This window comes from Chelon labrosus (genome assembly GCF_963514085.1).
Source record: "Chelon labrosus genome assembly, chromosome: 2".
NCBI lineage: Eukaryota > Metazoa > Chordata > Actinopteri > Mugiliformes > Mugilidae > Chelon > Chelon labrosus.
The window spans coordinates 6,369,912-6,397,325 of record NC_140338.1 but is presented as its reverse complement, the minus strand read 5'-3'; the positions used below and the strand labels follow the sequence as shown (position 1 = coordinate 6,397,325).

General features: G+C 45.4%; 1 protein-coding gene across 4 annotated transcripts; it reads left to right on the top strand.

Moving 5' to 3' along the window:
* The first annotated feature begins 177 nt into the window (after positions 1-177).
* nacc1b (nucleus accumbens associated 1, BEN and BTB (POZ) domain containing b) lies at positions 178-19,754 on the top strand. Of its 4 annotated transcripts, none has more exons than XM_084561927.1 (8): positions 178-345; positions 10,881-11,031; positions 12,584-12,826; positions 15,483-15,695; positions 16,603-17,068; positions 17,468-17,765; positions 18,852-18,949; positions 19,076-19,754. In XM_084561927.1, exons 2-8 carry the CDS (start codon positions 10,906-10,908, stop codon positions 19,420-19,422), a joined length of 1,791 nt encoding a protein of 596 aa, XP_084418053.1. In that variant the 5' UTR covers positions 178-345; positions 10,881-10,905; the 3' UTR covers positions 19,423-19,754. The 4 variants fall into 4 exon arrangements, with proteins under 4 accessions (XP_084418053.1, XP_084418052.1, XP_084418051.1 ...); XM_084561926.1 differs by having other exon boundaries at positions 16,600-17,068; XM_084561925.1 differs by lacking the exon at positions 178-345 and adding an exon at positions 1,346-1,438 and having other exon boundaries at positions 16,600-17,068.
* Positions 19,755-27,414: the final 7,660 nt, after the last annotated feature.

The following is a 27,414-nucleotide window of genomic DNA, read 5'->3' as shown; positions in this document are numbered from 1 at the left end:
GAACATCTGGATGGGGGCGCTGTGACAATGAATGCCCAGAGAGCGTGGCGCTATACATCTGACACAGGAGAATTATAGAGTTAATAGTATTTGGCATGACAGGGAGAGAGAGCGGGGAGCGCAGTGCCGTGCCTGAATGCAGTCTCATCCTGTTTAGTATTCACTGTGCGCTGCGCCTAGAGGCCCCGGAGGGCTCACCTGCCCGGAGTCTAGACGCACTAGTATAGCACGCACGTTAGACGGCGGGGATCGAACCGACAGCCCTCCCCCTCCTCCCTCTTCTTCACGGTCCGCGCGCGGTGTTCGGGCAGGAGGAGATTTGGTTCCGCCACCTAAGACGCCCCGGTGAGTGAGTGGGTTGAGTGGGTGGACTGGTGGGTGGGGCTCAGACGGTCGGGTCGGCTGGGGACGCTGCCTGTCTACCTGCATGCAGCGAGTGGCGAGCGGGCTCCAGCGAATGTAATCCGTTACTCGCGCAGATGTAATCTCATTACTTGTAGCTTTAATGTATGTTTTATTGCGTTGTCCGTAGATTAAATAAATAAATAAAAATATATTACTACTAAATAGTATAAATAAATATTAATAATATAATCTCTACATTCAAAAATAAAATAAAAATGCATATATAATAACAAAACAAAACAAAAATTTTTTTTTTTGATAGATTGTTTAAAAAATATGCATCAAAATCTTACTTTTAGTTACATTTTTACTCAATTATTGATAAAAGAAGATTATTTTTTAACATTCACTTTGTGATTTGGAGCTCAGGCTGTAAAAGTAATTTCACCCCGATGTAAATAAAGTTATTTGGTCATGTTTTTACTTATTTGTTTACTTTCCTGACCCCGATTGTGTGTGCACATTGCAACCGGATAACTCACCTGATTTACCGTTACTGAACGCTGCAAGCTGAATTTACAGTAGTAAACAAGGCGCCGCGCTAATTCTCGACATCACTGACAAAAAAATAAATAAATAAATAAATAAATAAAAAAATAAAAAAGACTGTGTCTCTTTATCTGTCTGTCTACCTGTCTATCTGTCTGGCCCATCGGTAGCTCTGCGATCTGTCTGCAACCCCTGGGAGAGTTCCTCCTCTGCCCCCCCTCCCTCCTCCTCCTCCTCGATAGCTCTGCGCTCGTCTCCTCGCCTGCATGTGTGTTTGCGTGCGTGCATGCGTCGTGCCCGCCGAGCGTGCGTGCACGTGCAAAAAAAAAAAAAAAAAAAAAAAGAAGCGTTGTATGTGTACGCGTGAGTTTGCGTGCGTGCGTGCGTGCTCGGTGGTTAAACGGCAAACGCGGCCACACAGTGAATGAGTGTCTGAAGCAGCGAGGCGAGGCGGAGGGAGAGAGACACTACACCGCTTCTTCTTCTTCTCCTCCTGCGCCGCTCCTCCATTGAAACACTTTCAAGCGGAATACCTAGCCTAGGGGTGAGTTAAAGCGCGGCGGCGGCGGCGGCGGAGGCGTTCAACGGTTCGGACTCGGCCGGCGTGACGTGCCGGTCACTTGTCCCGATGTGTGTGTGTACAGTATGTGGTGTGGATAGTGTGTGGTGTGGATAGTGTGTGGTGGTGGTGGTGAGGGGGGGGTTTACCTTTTTGGATATGAAATGAGGTAGAGAGGTGGTAAGGTGTGTTTAAAGTAGCATTTAGTGTTTTATTTATTTTTTTAAGGAGTCGGGTGGTAAAGTTGTGCTAGCTACCATGGGGGGATGGGCGCGTGAGGATGGGGACAGTCCAAACTTTAACCACTTCACACCGGCTTCACTCACTCGTCGCCGCGGGCTGCTGCCCCCCCCCCTCCTTCCTCCTTTCCCCTTCGCAAATGACTTGATGTGTCCCCGGCTCCTCTTTGTCCCACATTCCTCAACTTTCTAACTATTTTTTTTTGGAGTTGGGGGTGGGGGGGCGGTTTTTTTTATCTTCAACGTGCAACGTTCGAAAACCAACGGAAAGCCGTTGATTCGCCCCACATCATGGTGTCCTGTCGGTAAAACGGGTAGTTAAGCTTTTGCTTAGCCAACCCCCCCTCCTCCCCCCCCCCATCTCTCCCTCTCTCTCTCTACTTTCCTTTCCCCCTCCTCTTTTCTCCCCCTCTCCTCTCTCGCCATGCCGGATCCATCCGTCTGTCTCGCCCACAGTTGCAGCGCATTTGTGTCCCGGGATGACCTGTTGATGTCGGCTAAAGATGGAGTGCCAGGATCGCCCTCCGCTATAGACCTCCCCCCCCCCGCCCCCTCTCGTTCCCCTCTACTCTTCGATAAAAAACAAAAAAAATGTTTAAAAAAAAAGTCAACATAGTCTTGTATGGTGTTTATTTATTTTATTTTTTTGGTTAGCTTTTTTTTTTTTTTTTTTTTTTTAAATTTGTGGCGGAGCTGCGATGAATAATTTATTCGCTGTGATATACCATAAGCGACATTTTGGAGGGGGAGCAGCGCGTGTCTGTCCCGTATCGGTAGCTGCCATTCGTCCGGAGGAGGAGGAGGAGGGGAATTCGGTCTGAACGGACATCACACCGCGCTGGCACGGAGCTGCTGAATATTTTACCCCCTCCCTCTCTCCCTCCCTACTCTCGACTATATATATTTTTTTAAAGGTATATTTCGTACCCGCGGCTCCTCTCGGACGGTGCCCGCTTGTGTTAAAATTAGTTGAAACGGGCGACTGACATTCAAAAAAATAAAGCACAGGAGCTCTATTTTTTATTTTTTTTTTGTCCCCTTTCACGCTGCCGCCGCCCCCTCTCTCCCTCTCTCTCCCTCTCCCTCCCTCCCTCCGCACGTACACACCGGCCCGGGCCAGCCGAGGACTCCCAAATCCTACCGGGCATCGAGGCTGGCACACGACGGGGCACTGAGAGCTCTCTTGCCCGCTCGGACTCTTCTTGCTTGCGCCGCTGGTGGCGGTCCGTTTCTCTCCCGAGGCGTCCGCCGGCGAGACATCGACTCTGCTAGACTTTCATGTGAGACGAATTGATGTATAATTGATGCGTATAAATGATATTTCGTTTTTGAAGTTTCAGCTCTCTAGTCGTGCTCAGGGGAGGCTACACTATAGCCACATTGTTGGTGCCTGTCTACCCACGAGTGTCTCTTAAAAAAAAAAAAAAAAAAAAAGCATTTTCCGCCTTTAAACGTCTTAAACTTAAACACCACGCAAGGCTGGGGTTTTATTACAACTGATTTAAAGCCGTGTTCGCTAGTTATACGTGTGGGTGAAGTGTTTTAGTAGTGTTAGCCTTAGCTTTAGCCTGCTACTTGCTAACAGGCCACCTTTAACCTCGCCTAACCAGGAAACTGAACATGATTAAGTTGTGATTGATGATGATATCAGAAGTGTTCAGGGCCTTGTTTCGATTGACCATGTGCCAAGAAACCGGCTGCAGACGCCGAGCTACTTTGTTTTGTGGTAGTTTGGGTGTTAGCAGGAGCATGTGGCAGCTATTATGCATAAAGTAATCCCAGAGTTTGTGGCGAAAGAGATGAATTTTAAAAGTTGCAGAGGGTAAAGACACACACACACAAGGCAGGAAGGCACACATGGAGTCAGAGCATATAATGGGGCACATGGGGACTACGGGGCAAGGGTCAAGTGGTGTGAATTAACTCCCCCCTTTTATGTTTCTTGGAGGCTGTTATGACCTCTCTGACCTGTGAGGAGGAAAGTGTGCCTGGTAGGATGTCCTTAGGTGACATGTCAAGTTTGCACAGTGTGTGTCTGGGAGTCAAATGGAGGCTATCGGTTTACTTGTGTGCGAGAAAACTGTGTTCATCAAAATACACTTTAGTTTAAACATTTATCCCAAATGCTAGTTGCGTGTTTTTGTGACTATTAGCATAAGCACAGTTTTATTGCCTTTCTTTCCCCATCTACTGAGGGGAGTTATTTATTTAATTTATTTTTTTTGCTTTGTCTTAGCAACCGCCTGCTTACTATTCATACAGTTGCACATATTTACACCTGGAAACAAGGACAGGCATCTACTATTGGCCGCGCTGAGGACGTCCGCCGGGGCAGTCGCTCGCTCAAGGCCACGGGAGGTGCAGATGTTGGGGAGCTGGCAGGGTACATCATGCATTTTTAGACCGTAAATTTAAGTTTCGGGCCCCAAAAAAACTCCCAACTTTTAACCTTTTATTGTTCTGCTCTGTCGGTACACTTTTGGTCCACGTCACCGGTTGGAACATAGTAGGAGTAATCCACGTAAACAAACCCTGGATTGGATCCAGAATGCAAAGGGGGAAGATATCACTCTGAGCCACTTTATTTGAATGATAACTGCATTAATGCGATTCATATTGATTTCTTTACGTCAACGCAAACTGTCAAAGCACGTTAATGCACACAAACTTACTTTGTCGTTGCCAAAATGTAATTGATTTAAAAAAAAATAATAATAATAAGCAGGAGAAAACGGAACTATAATTTATACAACTTGATCTGAAGAGACTGCTGTTCAGATCATATTTAACATAGAGCTACCAATCCAACTATCAGAACCGGACAACCCAATTAATTAATTAAGCTCGCTGAAATTGTAATACACGTAGTAACATGAGCACTGGGGCAATCTTTAACGAATCTTATCTCGGTTTATGTTCTGGCTGCTGCTGCTGCCGAAAGCACCCACAGATAGTCAAGACTGCTAATTTTCACATTAGCTACTGTGTAAGTACTGCTCAGTCAACATTTAAAAATATTAAACTGAAGCACTGTTAATGAAATGTGTATCACCGGGGTTGTAAATAGACCTGGTTTACTCATTTCAGCCCACTGCCTTACTTAATGCGCCAGCATCCATCAAAATTAATTAGTTACTATAAACTTAAAAAAATTAATTACGATGGAAATGCTCATGGCCCTCTGTTCTGGGTGCTGCCCTTACATGTGGGCGTAAGGCAGGAGCCCAGGACTGCTTTGGTACACTTTATTTTTTTTTTCTCGAGCTGTATTTTTTGAGGTTTGCTGAGCCTGCACCCTGCTTCACACTCACACCTGGAAGCTTCCCCAGCACAACCACTACCTTATGGAGAGCCGAAGTCCCGCCCCTTCCGATTGCCTCCATGGGACCTATCATTCGAAAAAAATATGAACGGCAGTCTATGGCGAAAGATAAATTATTTTCTGGTCCCGATTGACTTGTGCCTTGGATTATACATATGTTGTTTTTCAGAATAAAAAATGATTTTACATGTCACAGTTTGTCGCAAGATAGTTCAGTAAAACGCTATGGAAAATACGTAATTAAACGAACTACAAGTCCAAGTCGCTTACCTCACGTCACCACATTTTCCTTCCACTCTTCGGTTCTGTCTGCCCTTACAGTAAAAGACACAGCTAACGATGCCGGTGTCACCTCGTTTGATGCTTCTGCCTTCGTCCTGGAAGAAGACGGTAAAAAAAGCTTAACAAGGAGACAGCCGTAGTTCTCTGGTGACGTACATCGTTCGAGACGAGAGATGTACGTCACTAAGCGATCTCATACAAAACCTAATGTTGTTCAGCTTATTTACGTCAAATTATTTATCTCTTGACGTGAAAAGTTATCTTTTAAATTCACACACATCATATGTGAAATTCATGCCACAATTCGAACGGGACCAAAAAATAATTATGATCCATTATCCATTAACTCCCGTTCATATTTTTTCGAAAGACAGGTCCCATGACCCGGAAGTAGAGGGGCGGGACTTCGGCTCTCTTTAATGTTGGAGCAAGGACCGAGGAGCAAACCAACTATAGAAGTTAGCTTTTAAAGGGAAAAAAAAATCCACCTTCAGATGCCCTCGCACTGTTTTAAAAAAAATATCGAGGCCACAACAATAGTGTGTTTTGTAAAAAGTTGTTATGCAAGTGTTTTGTCAACCTTTGCGAAGCTTCTCTGTTTCTCAGAAGGACGTTCAATCATTAAAGTAGGGGTGTTTTTTGTGATTTGATGTGTTTGCAGCCGGAGACTTTGTCGTGTGTTCTGCCCAGTTGTTGAAATGGCAAAACACCAGATCAACAAAGTTTAGGATACTGTCGCGCTGTATCTGGTTGCTGTTATTGCGGAGCCCTTTTTTGTGTTTTGAGAGAATGGCTGCAACGTTTTACGTTAAAACCTGCTTAAAACCTCATTACGGCTAAGCTGGCAATTGCATGGCGAAGTTGTTTACGTTCGGCGGCTTGTTTACTGCGAGAATGAGAGGAATTTGCACCGCTAAACACCCCCCCGGGTATTGAGGTTCATTTTGAACGAGCATTATTGGTTTTGTCCCTTTGTCCTTAATTTGAAATGTCCAATTTCCTCGCAAAGGTGGTACACCCTGAATTCCAAGTCTCTTGTGTTTGCTGGTGATCATTTTCATCTGGACCACCTTTGCACAACTGACTGTAAATTTTGCCTTGAACATCTGGGTGGTAGCTGTTGAAGAAGCAGAGAAGCGGGGTTTGGGTTTGGGTTTCCTTTGAGTGCATGGTTCAGTTTATACTGTACTTTGTTTTGTTTTTATATATATATATATATATTTGGTATAGGCCGATTGGTTTCACAATCCAATCTTATATAAACAAAATGTCCTCCCCTGGAGATTCATAAAGGCTTTTCGTACCTTGACTTCATACCTTGGCTAAAGAAAACCTGTGTTCTGTACTAGGAAATGGGCTGGCCTAGCTCTTTTTTTGCCTTTGCATTGTCTCAAGGAAACTTCTCTCCTCTATTAAATGCAACGTTATGCGTTGTTTCCGTGCCCTCGTGTTTAATTTTTATTTTTGGTTGTGAAACAAGTTGGTAGACTTAGACTGGAATGACAGTCTCCTACTACCCCCTCACCAAACATCCCCTTTGCACAGTTTGCAAATTTCTGGCTTAATTTCCCAGACTAAAGTACTTCCACACAGCAGACATGTTTAGTCACTAGATTTTTTGCTTCCTCTTTGACTTTTCGATTTTTTCGGCAGCTTTGACTGTGGCCAACCGTCACTTAAACAGAAAAAGACGACGACTTCTTTTGGGGTTTTTTTGGCAGCTTTGATGTTGGGCAACGTAGAGGAATAAGACGTTTTAGATCTAACAAGGATGTGGCTTTGGTTTATGGCAGACCTATAACGAATAACTGCAAAAAAACTGGGCTCGGCTGAAGCCTGATACCTGTCCCAGATACCAACCGGGACATCCCTGTGCCCAACTATTTGGTCCAGTGTGAGTGTACTCTTTTGGCTGCAGATCATAGAAGCTACTTGTATGCAAAACCAAAAAAATGCCGCAAATTCACAAATACATATTGAATTTGTAGATGTGTCGGCTTTAGTACTTCTTGTCCAAGGTTAGCCTCGGGAGGTTTTTACTGTTGAACAATAGTTTTTTATGTGAAAGGCCAGCTGTGCTGTGGGTGGCGGTCGCAGTCAAACCCAAGTCAAGTTGGACCTGGTTGTCGGCCCAGACTGAGGACAAACTGAAGATGGCTGCCTTTAGTTACGTAGCCCAGGGTGGGATGCGTTTATGATGGCTATTGGCCCTCGTCAGCCCACGTTTCTTTGTTCTCTTGAGACCTAGCGGCTCAACATCCGTCAATACTAGAGGCCATATGCAACGGGGCAGTCCGTCTGTATATTTTTTTAACCAGTACAGGAGCACATCACTTACTAAACCCGATCTAGACCATAATAATTTAAGATACTTGACGCTGCAGCAGAAAGGCAGCTGTAGTGAGACTTACTGCCGTCATGTAGTTCAGTGTGATGGATGCATAGATGCTTCAGTGAGCCCTGATGTAAAACAGAATGGAAACACATCATTTATCACGTGCAAGTGCAAATTAAATCTTACAACAAAACAATGGTATTTGTGGGTTTTTTTTGAAATGACAACTCCACGGTGTATAATTCTCAGAAGAGAAGTCATTACGCAGTTTATACGCCAAACACATTGTCGCTGTATTCCACGGACGCCCCCTCGCCTCGAATCCTTTGGAGTAGTTGGGCTAAGAATCACGTGTGTGTGGAAAATGGCAAACACATATTTGTGTTAAAGCGCGTATCATCCGCTCCCTGGAGGATCTGACGTGGCGTCAAAAATGAGGGCAAGCGGTACAAAATATTTCAAAATAAGTAAATAAAGTGATGAAAGTTTACTGAGGAAGGGGGGAAATCACATTTGTTGCACCGAGGTTGTACTTGTATGTGGCTCTAATTTTCAGTGTTTAGCACCTTGGTAATTAAGCGCTCATGCAATGCAGTCGTATAATAATGGATATATTATCTGATAAGGAAAGTCGTCGCTGTATTGAAGCACTTTGCTCTGTACAGTAGCTAATGACAATTAAATTATGTATTTTTATTATAGACTAGAGTTTTATATCGAGGTGCTTCCACGCCTGTATGTTTTCTGAACAGTATGTAAGATTGTGGCCAAAACTGGTACTGCAATCACTTTCAAAATACTGTAGAACGGTGTATCCCCTCCAACCTCCCCCCCCTGACTCGAGGTTGCCAGGTTACCGAGGTAACGTTAGGCTACTCAATACGTCTCAATTACGTTTCACGTTGCCATATAATCGACGTGCTAATGTTGTTTTCCTCGGCGTTTCAGCATAATGACAGAGAAACGGGCTCATAATGCGTCGCTAATGTTAGCAATTGCCGTTTTTATTTCCCAAACAATTCCTCACCTTTTCAATTCGATGACCCACCTCCTCTGTATGCGCTAACGTAACGTTACTTTGCACGACGAACATGCATAACTTTGTTCGACTGTCGTGAATATTTTAAACGTCCATTTACATTATGTACAAGTAAGTTAGCCAGGAGAAAATTAGCAACGTTGGCATCCGTCTTCAAATTCTTCTCCGTTTTCAGCCGTCTCCATCTTTCAAAGGCATCTCCGATACAAATCCTTGTTTTATTTCGGACTTTGTCACGACGTAGTTCGGATTCATAACGAGGTCTTTCAGGTTTCGTAACGTTATACATGTTTTATCCGACACGTTCGTAGCTGCAGCTGTGGTAACTAGAGCAGAGCTGGCAACCCCGGATGACGAAACTCTACTGACTTCGTGATTGGTCGATAGGTGGAGGGTGGCGCCTCAGACCAAAACACAACATGACAACATCAACATCAGCTGAGGGCTGCAACTCTCACTTTTAAATGACAATATCCTGGCCGGACCACTGTTGTCAGCGATATAAGTATTTGAAATGAACATGATTTCTTCATGTCTAGTGACATATCAGGGCCATTTTATGATTAACTGAAATACATTTCTTACATACGGTTCCTTTAAACTTGATTCAGTTTGCGTAATTGAGATAAAACGATTGCGACACGTCCTCGACACTACGTGTGTGTGTGTGTTCGTGATTGGGAAACGCTTTTGGTTTCGGGACTGCAGCTTGGTGTGAAATCACCCTGAGAGACGTTGATCACATTCGTTATATGCATGTGTGTTATTTTATAAATGAGCCTCTTAGAGGGAAGGGGCCAGTCTTCACCGCGACCTAAGAACTACAACAAACTACATTAGTTGTAGTCCATAACGTGAAGATACGTTATCGTTTGCAGTTTTCCGCACAGAAAGGGATGCTGCAGTTAAGCAAGACTCTAAACAGTCCTCAGATATGCGGTGGATGTCATATCAGAGTTGCAAAAGCATCTGTTGTGAAGTTTTTGTTGACTTTTCTTTATTTATTTATTTATTTTCGCTGTGACCCCCCCCCCCGGGCTTCTGCTTCTGCTTCTGCTTCTGCGTCAGCGTTTGTTCTCCCAGGAATTTATGAGGAGAGCTTGAGGTGATGGGGAAAGCCTGTCGTTTAGGTTTACTAGATTTTTGTCTGTGCGTCTTCCTCCCAGCGGAGGAACGAGAAGACTAATCATTATCATATTGTTTCCTATTAGCGGGCTTGTTCGGGGGTCGTAGCCGAGGTTGTAGGCGTTCCGTCATCATCTGCCCCCCCCTCCCCCCCGTCTGTGTCTGCTCAGCTCGACCACCGGCCTCGGGGTGGACGGTCCTGTATAGAACGTGTTTGTTCAGTAGCGTCGTGACTCACCGTTTTGCGTTTTCATCTGTTTACTTCCGCGCGCTCTACCACACTTGGCAGGAGAGTAGATCTATCTATCCATCTATGTATGTATGTATGCGCCGTGCATTTATAAACAAAAATAAAGGGGTCCACTCAAAAGGATGTCTTCAGTCTTGAGGGGGATAAAAAAAGATTTTAGAGATGGATTCCTTGTTTGTTCTTTTTTTTTTTTTTTGTTTTTTTCTTCTTGCAAGTTTGACAGTCCCTCCACTTTTGATCACAGGCTTTCTTTGTTGGATGGTGACGAAGACGAGTGAAACGGATAAGTTATGTAAGCGTCTGTGTTTTGACTGGGAAGGAGCGACGAGAAAATAAAGTAGGCCAGAAACCGCCAAATAGTTTATTAACTGTGAATTAGATGTAATCAAACAAGGTATAAAAAAAAAAAAGATAAAGGCTTATATAACTGTCGCTGGTGGCCCACAATTCTCTTTCATTTAGAAGTAAAGAGCTTAGAATTAAAGTTGTTTACCAAATACTTAATTCATTAATCATCATACACTTCATTTACTCTGTGAAGTCTTCCTTTTCTCGTCTTCCAGTCTTTCTTTGCTCTTTTATCCTTTTCTCATGTCATTTATTTAGTTTCTCTGCTCCCATTGGCCGTGCTCATCTTACCCTCGCCTCCTCTGATGTTTCTTCATTCACCTATTCCCCATCTCTCCTCACCTTCCCCTCGATTATCTGTCAATTATCCCTTCATCTATGTATCCCTTCTTCCTTTCTCCTCCTCTCTATTCTCCTGTCTCATTCAATCATCCTGTTACCCCCCCCCCGTAGTCTAACCTCTGACTTTTTTGCCGCTTCCCTGCAGACCCTGTGGTGCTGGGCAGAGCGTTATGGCTCAGACGCTGCAGATGGCGATCCCTAACTTTGGCAACAACGTCCTGGAGTGTCTGAACGAACAGCGGCTGCAGGGCCTCTACTGTGACGTCTCCGTGGTCGTCAAGGGACATGCCTTCAAGGTCAGGGTTAGGGTTTTTTTTCTTTGCAGACTAATAGCCACACTTCCTGCCAATAAATTATGATTGAAGCTGCTTTATTATTTATCACTTTATATCACGGCTCAGGGACGGGCGGTAGCCGAGGCCTTGGAATTTAGTTTTCAGGGTCGCCTGTCTCTGTTTCCCATCCGTGTGAACGCTCCTGAGGGAATTTCTTCACGAGTGGAAGAAACATTCACTTTGGACTTGAGGATAAACTGATTAGAATTTTTAGGTCAAAGGTCGCCATTACCACAAAATCCATTTTACTGGCCAGAACTGAAGAATTTAGACTTTTAAGGGTGACACAGTTTCACACACGTCTCGTATGAGCCCACTCTCTTCACCTCCTTTCCCTGGATGACAGCCAGCAAGCGTGGTTTGGCTGATATCGATCTTCAGCTGATTGTCTTTGCTGAATTCAAACGGCCATGCTCCACGTGGCAAAGCTCAGTGATAACGTCCGTTCCATCACAAAATATACTTTAATGCCTTTAATGGAATTTGCTTCAAAGTCTTTTCACTAGATACATGATATGAGTCTGGACGTGCAGCGCAACTACTCGCCAGGAGGCGTTCAACCACGAGACTGTAATCTAAGTATACACCGATCAGCCACAATATTAAAACCACTGACAGGAGACGTAAATAGTATTGACCATCTTGACAATCCAGTGTTCTGCTGGGAAACTTTTGGACCTGGCATTCATTCATGTGGATGTTGCTTAGACACCCCCACCCCATAGCAATGACACTCCTTGACGCAGACACACACACAAAACGCTTTAGGAACAATTCAAAAATTGATAAACTAGATCCCAAACTGATCAAGTGTCTGTTGGGATGATCCACAGAGGCCCCTCCTCTCAACCCATAGGACCCAAAGCCCCCACACTGACAACATCCTGTTGCCAGACACCACAGGACACCCTCAGAAGGCCCATGTCCATTCTCTGATGAGGCACAAGGGAGAACTACACAATATTAGCAAGGTGGACATAATGTTATGCCTGATTGGCGTATGTCCAGGATTTCCAGGAAAAATTACGTAAAAATAACTCCCAGATAGCTGCTTGTCATAATTTCAGCTCACCACTTCTTTCACTAGGAGAATAAATATTAGACTAATACTAATCACTAAAATTTAAGAGTTGGCTTCAAATCATTGGGACAAAACCCACCGGAGAACAAGAGGAAAACTTTATTTACAGCTGGATGCAATTTGGATACCTTGAAAGAAGAATTATTTTTGTTCGATTTAAGAAAACCCTCCACCAGAGTCCGATTAACTCTCGTCAGGTGGCTGCTATGAATCCAGTCTTCCACTACATTGCTGTGTGTTTGGGTTTTTCTACCTCATTTATACTTGACACCACACACACACACACAAGCGAGCGTGAGCTACGTAGCCGCCTTTTTAAATTTACATACACCCGCCGCATTCTGCGAGATGGATCTCGACGCGTACACCGCATTTGAATAAATACATTTTTCCAATCCTTATGACTTTTCCCCCCTGCTGTTTACCCCTCAGGCCCACCGCGCAGTGCTGGCAGCCAGCAGCTCCTACTTCCGGGATCTGTTCAACGCCGGCGGGAAGAGCTCGGTGGTGGAGCTGCCCCCGGCTGTGCAGCCACAGAGCTTCCAGCAGATCCTGGCCTTCTGCTACACGGGACGCCTCAGCATGAATGTTGGAGACCAGTTCCTGCTCATGTACACCGCCGGCTTCCTCCAGATCCAACAGATCATGGAGAAAGGCACAGAGTTTTTCCTCAAGGTGAGGCTAGGATAACGACACGGCGAATTAAAGAATCCCCTAAACCCGAAACGCACATGTAGAGCTACTGGTAAAAAGGTGAAACGTACACAAGAAGGTTTCTGTAAGTGTGAAAATGTAATTGCTTGTAATAGTTGTCACCTGCTGTGGCACTGTGTCGTGTTGAGGGTGTTTGTAGGTGCGTTCTCGTGACTCAAGATAATTGAAAAGATCGTACCGTCGCCACGCTACTACTCTATAGTAGCAGATGATCAGATTAGCTTTGGAGGGCCTTGCTGCATGGATTAACATTTTAATGAGCAAACATGATTCCCTTGAAAAGTTCCTCTTAACACCTCTAGACTCAATAAGATCCAAGCTAAATGTTACAAGAAGTGTGAGGGGAGAGGGAATAAACAAGCCGGTATTTTGCTAATGAAGTATGTGTCATGTGGTCGCTGCTCTTGAAATGTTAGTTATTTTCAGAAGTGGTGTGTTTACTCCACTAGCCACCTTGGCACGCTGCTGAGCAATACTTGGAACTTGTTTGATACTAACACTTGTAGTAAGACGAAGGCTTTGTGCGATAGTTGTCGTCGACATTACTGGGCCACAAGCCAAGTTTAAAGCCATACTGTGCGACTTTTACACATAAACGAACGTCCGATGCGTTTAAGTCCTTGCCCAAACGAGATCGCACAATACTTGATTACGTTAGTCGGTGCCAGGGAAATTTTCAGTATTTCGTAATACACCAGAGTTTGAAATCTTGGAAGTCGTTGTAGAAGTTCTCCTTCTACAGTTTCACCCCTTTTTTTGTGTTTGTGTTGTGTTTGTGTTAACTGCAACGGAGGCGTGAAACTGTAGTAGTAGCAGAGAGAGAGAGAGAGTAGCCTACAGCAACTAGGAGTATGGAGGAGATGACGCCAAAGAGTCGCTAATTTAATTAAGGTTCTGTGAATCTAGGAAACGTCCAAGAAAAGTATCCGATGCTCCAGATTAAAACTTTGCTTTCAGAGGAAGCATCTAAAATACACAGATCAGGAGAAGTAAATAACGTTGACCATCTTGTGACAATTCAGTGTTCTGCTGGGAAACTTTTGGACCTGGCATTCATTCATTCATGTGGATGTTACTTAGACCTCGTCCACATGTACGAAAATGATCTTTTCCCTCTCCGTTTTCGATGGCATCGTTTCAAGAAATATCCGCGTCCACACAGGTCCGTTTCAACACGACTGAAAACGCTACTTCATATTCCAGGCCTATAGGTGGCGCTGTTTCAGTTTCAGAAATTCACCCACCAAAAAACGGAGAGGAAGAGGCGGAGCATGCGCATAAAGCTTGAGCGCTGTTTACAAATCGGCTTTAGAAGAAACCAAACTCAAGGAGAAATGATACTTTGCCCTGGTAACCCTGATAGGCTCAATGTCTTCTCCAGCAGGAACGCGAGCATGTACCGTATTTTCCGGACTATAAGTCGCACTTTTTTTCATGGTTTGGCTGGCCCTGCGACTTATACTCAGGTGCGACTTATATATTAAAATATATAATTTCACGTGTTCGTTATTTTCACACTGACAGCCGCGAGAGGGCGCTCTACGCTTGTGTGCCAGTATCTGCTACTCCTTTTACTCCTGCGTAATAGCGGCGGCGTAGTATTGACACAGAGGATGAAGAATTCAATGGATTTAGTGATTTGGAGTGAGATCGAGAGTTTGGTAAACTTGTTATGTTATGTTGTTTATGCTATAGTTATCGGAATAGGTGTTAATATGTTACGTTAACATACCAGACACTTATTCAGCCCGTTGTTCGATATTCTATTGTTATTACTATAACTTGCCTTTCAAGATGAAATGTGTTCTTGGTCTCTGATTTTATCAAATAAATTTTCCCCCAAAATGCGACTTATAGTCCAGTGCAACTTATATATGTTTTTTTCTTCTTCATTATGCATTTTTTAGCTGGTGCAACTTGTACTCCGGAGCGACTTATAGTCCGGAAAATACGGTAGTCCGCCATTGTTGTTGATGTTGTTATGAGACGTCTCGCGGGATATAAGAGGTGGAAGGCTCAGCCCGGTTTCAAAAAAGTTGCGTTTTAGGGCTATGCGTTCACAGGATTCGTGTGGACGATCGGCCAAGACGATGCAAAACAAATGCGTTTACACCAAAAAGCGTTTCTGTGTGGACGGCCCCTTAGACATGTAGCACCCACCTAGACCAGACCAGACACCCCCCATCCCATAGCAATGACACTCCTTGATGGCAGCAGACATCCAAAGCAGGATAACAGTTTAGGAACAACTCAAAAAACATGAAAAACAGCACAAGGTGTTGACCTGGCCTCACATGGATTCACGTTGGTGTATTTTTGCTTCACCAACTGGAGACTGTTGCTCTCTCTGAAAAGACAGAAGTAGTCATTGATAGTATTGTCAGTATGATAAGGATAAAGATACAGGATTAGGAGTAGTTTACAGTTTTCTAACTATACTCAATGCTTCCAACACATTCTACTGCATAACATATACTAGGGTTTAATACCCAGGCCTGCTTAGGATGGAGAACATCACAGCATTATAAGTGCATAAACTTGAAGTGGCATAATATATTGTATATATTCATGAATCACTTCACTCATTCTTCATATCACCCCCCCCCCCCACCTCCAGGTCTCCTCCCCAAGCTGTGACTCGCAGGGCCTCCACACTGAGGAGACCCCGTCCTCCGAGCCTCAGAGCCCCGTCACTCAAACGGTGGGCGCGGGCGCCGTAGCCGCCTCGGCAGGAAGGCCCGCTTCTTGCCTGACGCCCCTCCCCCTGGTGTCCAAGGTGAAGACCGAACAGACGGCCACCACACCTCAGCCGACTCCGCAGCCACATCAGGTGGGCTTCCTTGTGATGAGAATTAATGTTTTATTCTAGTTTTCTATTAAACCAAATTATTTTTTTTGCATCTATACACAGTTTTGGTTTTGGGTGTATAACAATAATGAATATATATCTAGAGTCCAGCTAGTTAAAAGATGGGTACCTACCAGAGAAGCTTAAATTCATAGAAACATCTGTTACCTTCTCAAAAATAGTTGCCATGTGATGTCAGGTGGTGAGCTGCATTTTTACAAGAAGAGGGCTGCACTGTGAAAAGCAGCGTGATCATCGTCACTTCTGATTTTAAAAAAAGCAGACATCATCATCACATGTACAGATTTGTCAGTAAAAGGCAGCACGGCGTTAACACTCCCCGACATTTGACTCATGCGAGGGGAAACCGTGTTAATAGATTGATAATGAGAAACAGAAGGTGATTTGATTCAGAATTAGAGGTGAGCTTATTTTTTTGATATCGTTGCAGTTCCTAAAACTGTTGACGTTTAAGTCTTACTCTGCCGGCAGTGTAGAAGAGAACTGTGTTGAATTATTTGCCGAAGATGTCTCTCACCAGCGTTTGACAGCGGGCTATTGAATGTATTTTTTTTCTTAAAAGCTGAGCTGAATTTAGTTTTGCAGCATCTCGTGTTGAGATTGGCGTCGTTACTTGATGATTGTTTAAACAGTCAGCTCAAATACATGCTGTTAGCTGTCTGAATATGTATCTGGGCTTGTTTTTCCTAAGGGTTTCTATTAATGAGAAGCAGAGTCGCTCTTTATTTCGACTCAGGGCTGCATGCCATCTTTTTATAAAAAAAAAAAAAATCTAATAACAGCCAGACCTCTTGGTTGATCTCTGATTCTACTTGACATGATGAATGTTCAAGTCATTTAACCAGTGTTTCTCTTTCCTCCTCAGCAGGAGGGCTCTCCCTACTCTGTGGTCTGCACCCCGGTGGCCAAGCGGCTATGGGAGGGCTGCAACCGGGACGGGGGAGGGGGGTCCGGCGGGGGCGGGGGCGGCGGGATGAGGAAGGCCGCGCGCTACTCCTCCTCCTCCTCTTCCTCCTCCTCTTCCAACACAGTCAACCAGGATGCCTCTGGGCGAGGACCCGCGGCCAACGCTGCTATGATGGGCGGCGGCGGCGGCGGCGCCACTTTAGTGGGAGGAGCTGGACTCAACAGTAACCACAACAACAACAACAACAACGGCGGGACCCCCGAGGGCACGAGCCCGGGCACGCTGAGCATGTACACCAGCGACTCGCCCATCAGTTACCACGACGACGAGGAGGAGGACGACATCGCGGATGAGAGCGCTGAGGAGCAGTACAGACAGATCTGCAACATGTACACCATGTACAGCATGCTGAACGCTGGAGCAACAGGTAAGGCGCCGATGCCAGTTCATCTCGAGGTCGCTGTGTTTCCTTGTAAGTCTAAAAGTTTCTCGTCTCTTCAGCTAAGTTTGAGATCCCGAGTTAAGTTTGTTTATCAGACAGGAGTGGAAGAGAATGAGAAGAACGAAATGTTCAAGAACGCTGAAACGACATCAGCCTCAGGGTTATAAACTGTTTGCAGTTTATTTAACCAACAGTTTCAGGATGATCACATGGTCGTTAACAATGTGATATCTAAATCATTAATCTTTTGACATCGATAAAGCTTTCAGAAACATTTTTATATTCCTCTGGATTGTGGATTTTTTTAATGAGTCCTGAACCTGGTACATCTAACCCAACCATGAATATAAACGATAAAACAGTCCCATCACTCTCCCTCCTCAGTGGTCGGGGAACGGGTGGAGGCCCTGCCAGACTTGGCCCCGGACTCGGGGGGCGGCCGCGGGGGGAGAGGGGCGCGGTCCCGGCAGGACCTGGCATCGCTGCCCGCCGAGCTCATCAGCCAGATCGGAAACCGCTGCCACCCGAAGCTGTACGAGGAGGGCGACCCGGCCGAGAAGCTGGAGCTGGTGAGCGGCACCTCCGTGTTCATCTCCCGCGCCCAGCTCATGAACTGCCACGTCAGCGCCGGCACCCGCCACAAAGTGCTGCTCAGACGCCTGCTGGCTGCGTTCTTTGACAGGTGGGTGTCCTTGTGCTTGTCCCAGTTTTTTAGCAGAAGACGGGGGAAGACCTTTTGGGACGCACTGAAGAAAATGATCTGACAGACATGGTTTATTGAACGGCTGATTGAGGTTTAGTGATGGCTCAGGGATGGAGAGGCAGTCTGAAGGCTGAATAGTTTTTTTTTTAGTTCTTGATATAATGAAAAGGCAACAAAGCCACCAAGAGGACCACTTTCTCTCGTTAGCAAGAGCAGCATCAAACTTGGTGCTACAGTTGAAACAAGTTGCCTTAAAGGTGCCCTGTGTAAGAATGTCCACCAAAAAATCAATTCATACTCCACACTCCATAAAAGATGGGGGCAGTGTACCTCCAGAAAGTGAGTTGGTCTACCCTAGAGTAACAATCGAGAAACGGCATAGTCCCTCCTCCGATCTATCAAACGCTAACCGCTACGGTTAGCCATCGCTAACATTAGCACGTTTACCGAACAGCCTTCGAAACATTTTTATGTTATAACTTCCCGAAAAAACTACACAAACGTATCAAACAAACTTCTAGCGAAACACTAACAGCGTCTTACTTACCAATCCAAAAGAAATGTTGCAAGTTCGGAGTCGAACCTCATTTCTTTCATGTCCATCATCTTGTCTCCAGCGATGGAAAGCGGTGCCAATATTCACTCGGGTTCTGTTCCTTTTTTTTATCCGATTTTATTTGTGCTTCCGAGCGCGGTTTTTTCCCTGCAGCGGGTGGTTGTGGTGGTGGTGGTGGTAAGGGTCTCTTGCCAAGGGCTTCAGCCATTCTTCCGCTCTCTTCCCTGAACTGAAATGTAGGCCTAGTAGTGGCCTCCCATGGCCGAAACTGGTATTACGACACCTGTCGGGCTGTAGCTAGTAATTTAGCATGCTAATTCAGGTTGATATCTCTGCAGCACTATACCTTGTCATTTTTTTAATGGCATCATCGCCCTTATTTCTTCTCATTCTTTTGATGCGTGTAGCTCGTTTTTTGGATATTTTTACCTCAATTCTTACACATGGCACCTTTAAAGCAAATGGACGTTCTGTGTTAAAGGAGTGTGTGTGGTCTTTTTGTTGCTCAGGAGCACTCTGGCTAACAGCTGCGGAACTGGTATCCGCTCCTCAACCAACGACCCCAGTCGTAAACCTCTGGACAACAGAGTACTGCACGCTGTCAAATGTGAGTCACACAGAGACAAACCGTTGTTGATACTCTAAATATTGACAGATAAGCTTTGAAAGTTTCCGATTCACCATCCTGTTTTGCGTACGGTTTTTCCGTTTGTTGCTCTTTCCCATCCTCTAGTCTACTGCCAGAACTTTGCGCCGAGCTTCAAGGAGAGCGAGATGAACGCCATCGCGGCCGACATGTGCACCAACGCCCGCCGCGTCGTCCGCAAGAGCTGGATCCCCAAGCTCAAGCTGCTGATGGCCGACAGCGACGCCTACTCCGCCTTCCTGGCCGACAGCGTGAAGATGGAGGCCGACGCGCTCGGGGGGGAGCAAGGCTTCGACCCCGCCTCACTGGAAGCCGTGGCGGCGGCGGCGGCGGCAGCAGCGGCGGCCGCCAACAACCACAACGAAACGGGAAACGGCGCCACGCCGGCAGACACCCTGCAGGGGGCGGGAGGAGACGGCAGCACTTTGTTTTGAGTGAGTGAACGGACAGACGGATAGAATGGACGGATTGATGGAAGGAGGGATGGCATTTCTCTGGGGTGATGAGTAGAGAACGGTGGCCGCTGTGGTCTTGATGACAGTTTTCACTCCTCCCCCTGGCCGCCGCCGCCGCCGCCACTACCACCGCTGCGTGTTTGGGGATCTGTTTATTCTCTTACACCTCTGTTGATCGGTTTGTTCTGCTTTCCTTCCTTTGTTTGTCCACATTTCCATCTTTCTCCACTTCGGGTTGGTCCTCATTGCTTTTTTTTTAGTGGAGAGAGATAGAAAGAGAAAAAAAAAAAGAGAGAAAGGTGGCAGAGGGATGAGGCTGACAAATAGCACCCCCCCCCCCCCCCCACACACACACACACACACATCCTTTCATTCCTCTGCAACCTTTAAAGCTCTGATTGTTTCAGCCTTTATTTTTCATGTTTTAAAAGTGTGTACTGTCACTAAGGCCCTTTTTTATTTTTATTTTTTCCCACCATAATCAATCACAGACATTCCCTGGGGATCGGGATCGGGATCGGGATGGGGTGGGGGGGTGGGGGGTTAATCCAGTTTGGAGAAAGTGATATATCCTTCCCCAAACTCCGGTAACACTGTTGTTTTGATATTGAATGTACGCGTGGCGAAGCATCCGAACTGCAGCGTCGTAGGTAAGGAGGAGGCTGAGTGAGATTGTGCCGAGCCCCCCCCCCCTCCTCCTTTTTTGTTGTTTTACTTTATTTTATCTGGACAGCCAGACGAAAAGCTTCTGTGAGAGCACGGTGTTGATGAGGTCAGGGGTTGAAACGAATAATAATAATATGTATATTGGGCACGGTTTATGATTTCCTAGACCTCGGCCTGACCCCACCCACTCTGCTCTTTGACCCCTGCTGGGTATGCGCACCGCTCGCTCTGTAGACGGCCTGATTGGCTGCCGAGTGTCCAGATGTGTTAGCCGGTGTCGTGACGGACGAGGAAAAAAAAGAAATTTGCTTTTCCCTTGAACGTCCCCCTTTCCTTTGTGTGTGATTTTTGCCAAGGCTCCTGAGGGAGAAGAAACTTGTTACTGATGATTGTCAAAGAGTTTGCGCGTGATAGATAAATGCACTGTGTTATTTCCTGCGGTATGAGTACAATCGAACTACGTTTTTGTATCAGAAAGAGAAGAGGATGTGGTTTTATTTAAAAAAAACAAAAAACTAAAAAAAATATTAACTGAAGTCCAATTTATATCTCCGTTAAGCGCCCTTTTTTTGTTTGTTTTAAAGAAATCTTAAGGGTTAGGACCTAAAAGCGAGTTTCTGCCTGTGAGCTTAATGACAAGGTGTGTGTGTGTGTGTGTGTACGAGAGGACACAATAGTGATGTTCTTTTCATTTCGGCTCATATTTAAATTGATTCCCCCTCTGAATATTCACAGGCACGCCATTAACGGGCGCAGGTTTCCTCGGGCTCCGCCGCCTGGATGTGTGCTCGCCTGGCACGGGAAGAGGTGTTAATTCAGGCAGCGGCACATCGGCTGAAGGAATACGGCTCTGTGTGTTTGTGTAGGTGTGTGTGTTTGAATTGCCAGGCAGTTTGTGTGCGTGCTGCAGCAGAGAGAGAAGAGAGAGGGAGAGAGAGGGAGAGAGGCCAGACAGCGCGTTTTCACACACGCTTGGTCGATTCATTCAGCCATCAGTGCGGTGACTTCACATACACGCTAATACGCATTTGGGCGCTGTCAGCTACATCGGGGCTGCGGCGTCACACGGTGGAGCGGTGCAGGAATTAAAGGGGAATCGCACTCAGAGCGGACCGTCACACGTGTCCTCCATCCGTAGTCGGATCAAGCATCAAGCGCGTTTTGCGTTTTCAGTTGATTTGGGAACTTTCACGGCTCCGGCTCAGAGTTCCTTGCGTCGGTTAGAAAGTTTCTTTTGTGACGCGAGTCGTTTACAAAAGAAAGCTGCTAAATAATGGGTACGTTGGCATAGAAACAACCCTGAAAGTCATTCCAATCGTATTTTGATTTGGCTGAATGGTAGCTGTCAGAAAAAGAAATAAAACCTTTTATTTTATTTTTTGAAAAACAAAACCTGCCCTTGAAAAAAAATCCATGAGACGGCTGAAGACACACCTGAGATAAAAAAACCTGCAGAAGGCTTCTAGATCAGGGGCTGCAGGTGAAGATTTGATTTAATAATTATTCAAATCCTTTTTGCACAGGGTTTAGAGTTATTTGGCATTGCTACTTTTTTTAATTTTTTTTTTAATTTTAAGAAGTTCTCAAACTTTACGCACATCCTTTTGTATTTTAGAAACGGGCACAAGCGGGGAGGGAAAACAAAGGACAGTTTCTCCATCTACCATTAATCAACTTTAAATTCTTTTTAGCCTTTACCAGGAGCCCTGACTTGTATTGTTTACATCCAGACCACAAATGGACGTTTGTGCGCTTCTAGTGTGAACGAGACTGAGGCCAGAGCAGTAGAGCAGTGCTTGTTAAAAGTCTTGTTCTGTCTGCTTTGGTGGATTTGGCTAAATCTACAGTATTCATTCATTAAGTGCGTTTTCTTTTCTGTTTTCGTCAGTTGATGCTTGGTACTATAAAATTAGAAATGACGACTGGTCTGAAGGGGACAGCAGTATGCCTTTGGTGTCTAACGTGCCATAAAAAGGAACGCCTTAATTGATTTGCATATCTGCCGAGTATGGCAAACCAAACATATTGTATTACTGTAAATCACCACTACAAGAAAGATCTTATCACGACCCAAATGATGAACATATTATTATACGTTTTTTCCTTTCCTTTTAATCGACTAGTTAGTTCTCACATGAGTCACATTCATTTCTTAAAACCTTAATGACTACTCGGCCTGTGACTTTTACGAATAGAAGAAACCTCAAGCACCTTATTGCCGGTGTGTGGGCAAGCGGACTGTTTAATGTCACAGTCACAGGTTCATAGTGATGTTTAGACATCCACACACACACACACACACACACACACACACACTGAAGACCAAGAGCCTTGTTGTTAAACCGGCTCTTAAGTGAAAGACGGAAACGGCGCTGTGCAAAATGTGAGCGTTGAAACAGCCCAGAAAAGAACCAAAAACAAAAATGTTTTATAGATCAGTGTTATAAAAATTATCCACTTTTTTTTTTTATGACCTGGCTGTTTACTTGACTGATTTGTTTTTTATATATATTTGCATGTGTATCAAGTTTTTTTATATTATTTCTTTAAGAAAAAACAAAAAGGCTAATAGTCAAAGAACCCATAGTCTGGAGACGGGCACCTAAAAGGCCAATAGGAGGAAGAGGGCCAGGCGGGGAAGGTGACCCGCGCCTTGCCTCGCCTTCTATTTGGGAGCACATGGTACGATCTGTGGAGACATAACCAAGTTCAATACCTGAGGACGCGAACAAGTGTGAGACATTAAGAGTGAAAGGGATTGGGTCGAGGGAAGGGGTGGGGGGACAGTTTGCACATTTCCCTTGTTCTGTTTTCCTTTTAAACAGTTGTTTAATTCCAGCGCTTTATGTGAAAGCCTTAAACGAGGAAGAAGAAGAAGAAGAAAAGTCTGAGAGAGATGAGGAGGGAAGAAAAGGACAGTCTAAGCCTCTCTAGAGAGGACGGCCGAATGAGGAGGGAGGACGGGGAGGGGGCGGGGGGGGACGCTTGGATGATTCGGTGTGAATGCATGCATGCGTACCGACGTGTACGTATATGTGTGTGTGTGTGTGTGTGTGTGGTTTGTTGCAGGGTGTGTTCAGGAGCCTGTTTGTAAAGGCTTTGTGTGTGTGTGTGTGTGTTATCTGTGGGCGGATAAAGTGTGTGGGTGTGTTTTTAATGTGTGTGTGTTTGCGCATATTAATGTATGTATGCAGTTTTTTTTTTTTTCTTCTCCTCTGCTCTCGCTTCCCTCTATCTCCATTTATGGCATGTTAATGTCTGCCTCCTCACTAGAAAGAGCTTTTGACAGCGGTACAGTGTGTGTGTGTGTGTGTGTGTGTGTGTGTGTAGTGCGCATGCCCGTGCCAGCCTGGGTCTGCGTCTCGATCTATGTGCTGCATACGTGTGTGTCTGGCTTCACGCGGCGACTGCGCATGTCTGTCACCGTGTGTGGGTGGTTTGGGTGCTCAGCTCTGCAAGGTCTGTATATATGTGTGAGTGTGTGTGTGTGTGTGTGTGTCTGTGTGTGAGAGAGAGAGAGAGAGTGTGGGTGGTATGTGCACAGAGGTTGAGATGAGTGGCTGTTTGTTTTTGTCTGCCTCGGAGAGCGGCATATCTTTCCTTTCCTTTCCTCTGCCTCGTACGCACACATGCACATCTGCACCGTCACATATTCATCATGTCCCCCCAGCACACGGGGTGAAGCTGCACACGCGTTGGCGGCCATGATGTCGCATGTTCGCGGCTGCGGCTGCACGCTTTGCGGACGAGCTATTTGGTTAATGTTAAAAAAAAAAAAAAAAGAAAGAAAGAAAGAAAAGATTTCAGATCAGATCACGAGCACCACATTCTCTCTTTAAATATCCCGTCACTCCCCGCCAGACGTCCTGTACTCCTACACGGGACGGCAGCACAGGAGTCCTGCAGCCAGGACTCTGTGACACTTTGTTCCCCCCTTCCCCTCCATCTTCCTTATTCTCCCCCTCCCTCTCTGTCCTCGCCATCCTCTGTGTTTCAACTTTCTTTGTTTACATCTCTCTGTCTTGCCTCCTCTTTATGTACACATTTCTGTCTCTCTCTCTCTCCTCACCCCTCCACACACACACACACACACACACACACACACACACACACACACACACACACACACACACAGAAGAAGGAGCTAAATAGCGCCGGTCCCTTGTTGCTTCATTACGTGAACCATCATTTTCCATCCGCCGCTGCTTCGTTTCTGTCTCGACTCCATTTTCTTCGCTGAATGCAAATCCCTCCCGAACTCTCCCGCTGTATATCCGTACCCCCCCTCGTATGTGTGTGAGCGCATGGGTGAGCGTTTGCCGCCGTCGTCAACAACAACAACAACAACAACAACAACAAGAACAGATGGGGCTGCCAAATATGTTGCTGCATGTGTGTGCATACACCATTCAAATGCAAATATGGAAAAAAATTGGGCGTGGGTTTTTTTGCCGGTGCTTTGTCTGCGTATGTGGCCCAGTTGTGTTTTTTGTTTCTTGTGTACTGCACCTTCAATAATCAAGACTATTGATGAGGAAGGTCTCTCTCTGTCCCTAAATCCCCCCCCTGGCTGCCGTGGCCGACCAATCGCTATGTCCACAGGAGAGACGCAGCCAATCATGAGGTGAATATCAACCAGACTGATGAACCTAGTGACCAGCGGGGTTTTAAAAAAAAAAAAGGAAATAATTATTATAATTGTCTCAGAGTTGTGCAGTAAGCGAAGGAGGAGGAGGAGGAGGAGGAGGAGGTGTTTGTTAAGAATCTCCCAGGACAGACGAGGCATTGCGGCACTCTGCCGTCACATGAGCGAAAGCCTCAATCCAGACAAAGAGTGAGAGAGGAGAGAGAGAGAGAGAGAGAGAGAGAGAGAGGAGACTAATGACAAGAGAGGAGGAGGAGGTGGAGGTTTGGACGTCTCTCTGTCTCTCTCTGGCCTCGTGCCATCAAGATGAATACCTGGGTGCTATCTGTTTATGTAGCGACGCTTTTTGTTTTTGGTTAGTTTTTTTGCTGACGGGTGGGGTTTGTGGGCTGAACGAATAAACTGTAGATTTGCTCAAATCACTCAAAACTACTCCAGCAAGACCAGAGACCAACCGGTGGACGCCGGTGGACGCTGGTGGACGCTGGTGGAGTCCAGACAGAGAGAGAAGCTTTTAAAAAAAGACTTGAACTGAAGATTTGTGTGGAAACAAAGGAAAGCTAGCTCTAATTTTTATTTCTTTTTTTTTTTACCCGCAAAGCTGAAATTGCACTAGATAGTGGACAGAGAATCCACGCTTGAGTCCTGAAATATATTCGGCTGTCCCCGTATGTTAATGTGAGGACGTGTTTTGCTGCAACTGTAGAGGCGGTTTGTCCTCGTTGGTTCCCTGTTGTCATCGTGTGTTGTCGCTGAAGAATCAGACGTCTGGAAACATCGCGTTCAGCGGGAAAGTGGTTCCCAAACGTTTCTATTTAGTGAGGGATGACGGTCTTAAATACAAAGAGTCTAAATGTAATCCATCACAAGCTTCATGTTCAACAGTTTAATTTGGAGTAGCAGCTGGATCCGGAGCTGAAATTATAAAATGTTTTTAATCGTGGGGGTTATTGTATTCCTGCTTTTCTGTGGTTCAAAAATGGATAGTCGCGTACACCGATCAGACATAATATCATGACCACCTTCCTAATATTGTGTAGGTCTCCTTTGTGTCTCCAAAACAGTTGTGGCTCATCAGAGAATGGACATGGGTCTTCTGAGGGTGTCCTGTGGTGTCTGGAAACAGAATGTAGTTAGTGAGAGGCCTTTGGGTCCATCCCACCGATACTTGATCAGTTTGGGATCTAGTGAGTTTGGAGGCCAGGTCAACACCTTGTCCTGTGTCAGGCTGCATCCTGCTGGGGATGGCTGCTGCCATCAAGGAGTGTCATTGCTATGGGGTGGGGGTGCCTGGTTTGGTCTAGGTGGGTGCTACATGTCTATCCACATGAATGAACGCCAGGTCCAAAGGTTTCCCAGCAGAACACTGAACTGTCACAAGATGGTCGATGTTATTCACTTCTCCTGTCAGTGGTTTTAATGTTGTGGCTGATTGGTGTATTTCTCAGACTCGTGTGATTCTAAATTGAATACCGTCAGGTGTTTGGACGGCGTGTCGAACAGGAAAAGCAATTTAAAGAACTTCAGGACAACGTCTCGAGAGAAAAGCGGTGAAATTAACAAAGAACATTTGCTCGGTGGTGAACCTTATCAGAATATGACTCTGGTCATTTGGATTTGTTCATGGGGGCGCGCTTCAGCCGATGCAGAGGAAAGAAAATACCTCCTCCGTGCAATTGGATATTCCTACAACAAATTATGTGGCTTATGCTTCTCGATAAATGCCTTAATCAGCCGTTGTATTGTAATCAAAATCAACTCAGATGACGCGTATGACTACGTTGCTGTTACTCTCCTGTCCATCCTCTCATAAAGCCCCCTCAGCATATCTTATCATGGGGCGTGAATTCCTAATCCAGACCCAAATTCCACCCACTAACATTTTGTGTGCTTGAGAACTTTGGGCTAAAGAAACATAATCAGTAAAACCCTAGTTAAACGGTCCTAAATATCAACAGGAGAAAATAAGCAATAATATGTGAGATTTAATGTAGCAGAGGTAAATTTATATCAATGTCACGGACGTTTACAGGGGAACCACAGGTTGGGAGGCGGCAGTAAGCGTGGCTGGATGTTCATTTGGAAAATTTTGTGAATGAAAGAGTCTCGAAGCAAAAACTGTGCGAGTGTCTGTGAGTGTCTGATGTGCTCCGAGCCGATCACCTGGAGCCTCGGGTGCGCAGGGCTCGAAGCCGGTTTCAGAGCGGTTTGAGGGTTTTGTGAGACGGTTATGGTGTAGTTGCAACAAGCACAGCAAAAGCGATGCCTTCATCCGTGTCTGTCGGTTTTATTTCCTCTTTGATTTGGAGGAAATGTTACGAGTAAGTAGCAGGATGCTACCGCGAGAAGATTTTTTATTTTTTTTAAGGAAGTTAAAAACACTCGTCTGACCTACAAGGAGGAAAGACTGTGTGAAGCTGAACGGTAAAGCTGTTGTGAATCATATGAACTCCATGTCCACCTCATCACAGGTGGTAGTTTTTACCCGTCTTTGTAGGTCGGCTACGTCTGAGCACAGATTTCTGACTAAAGGTTGAGTGGGGCCAGAGCAAGCGTTTTATTTTTGTTAGTTTGTCGTTTTTGGTTTTACACTTTTCATTTTGTTATCCTGTTTTCTACATTTGAGCTAGTATACTGTAGTTCTTGAAAGTTGTTTTAAA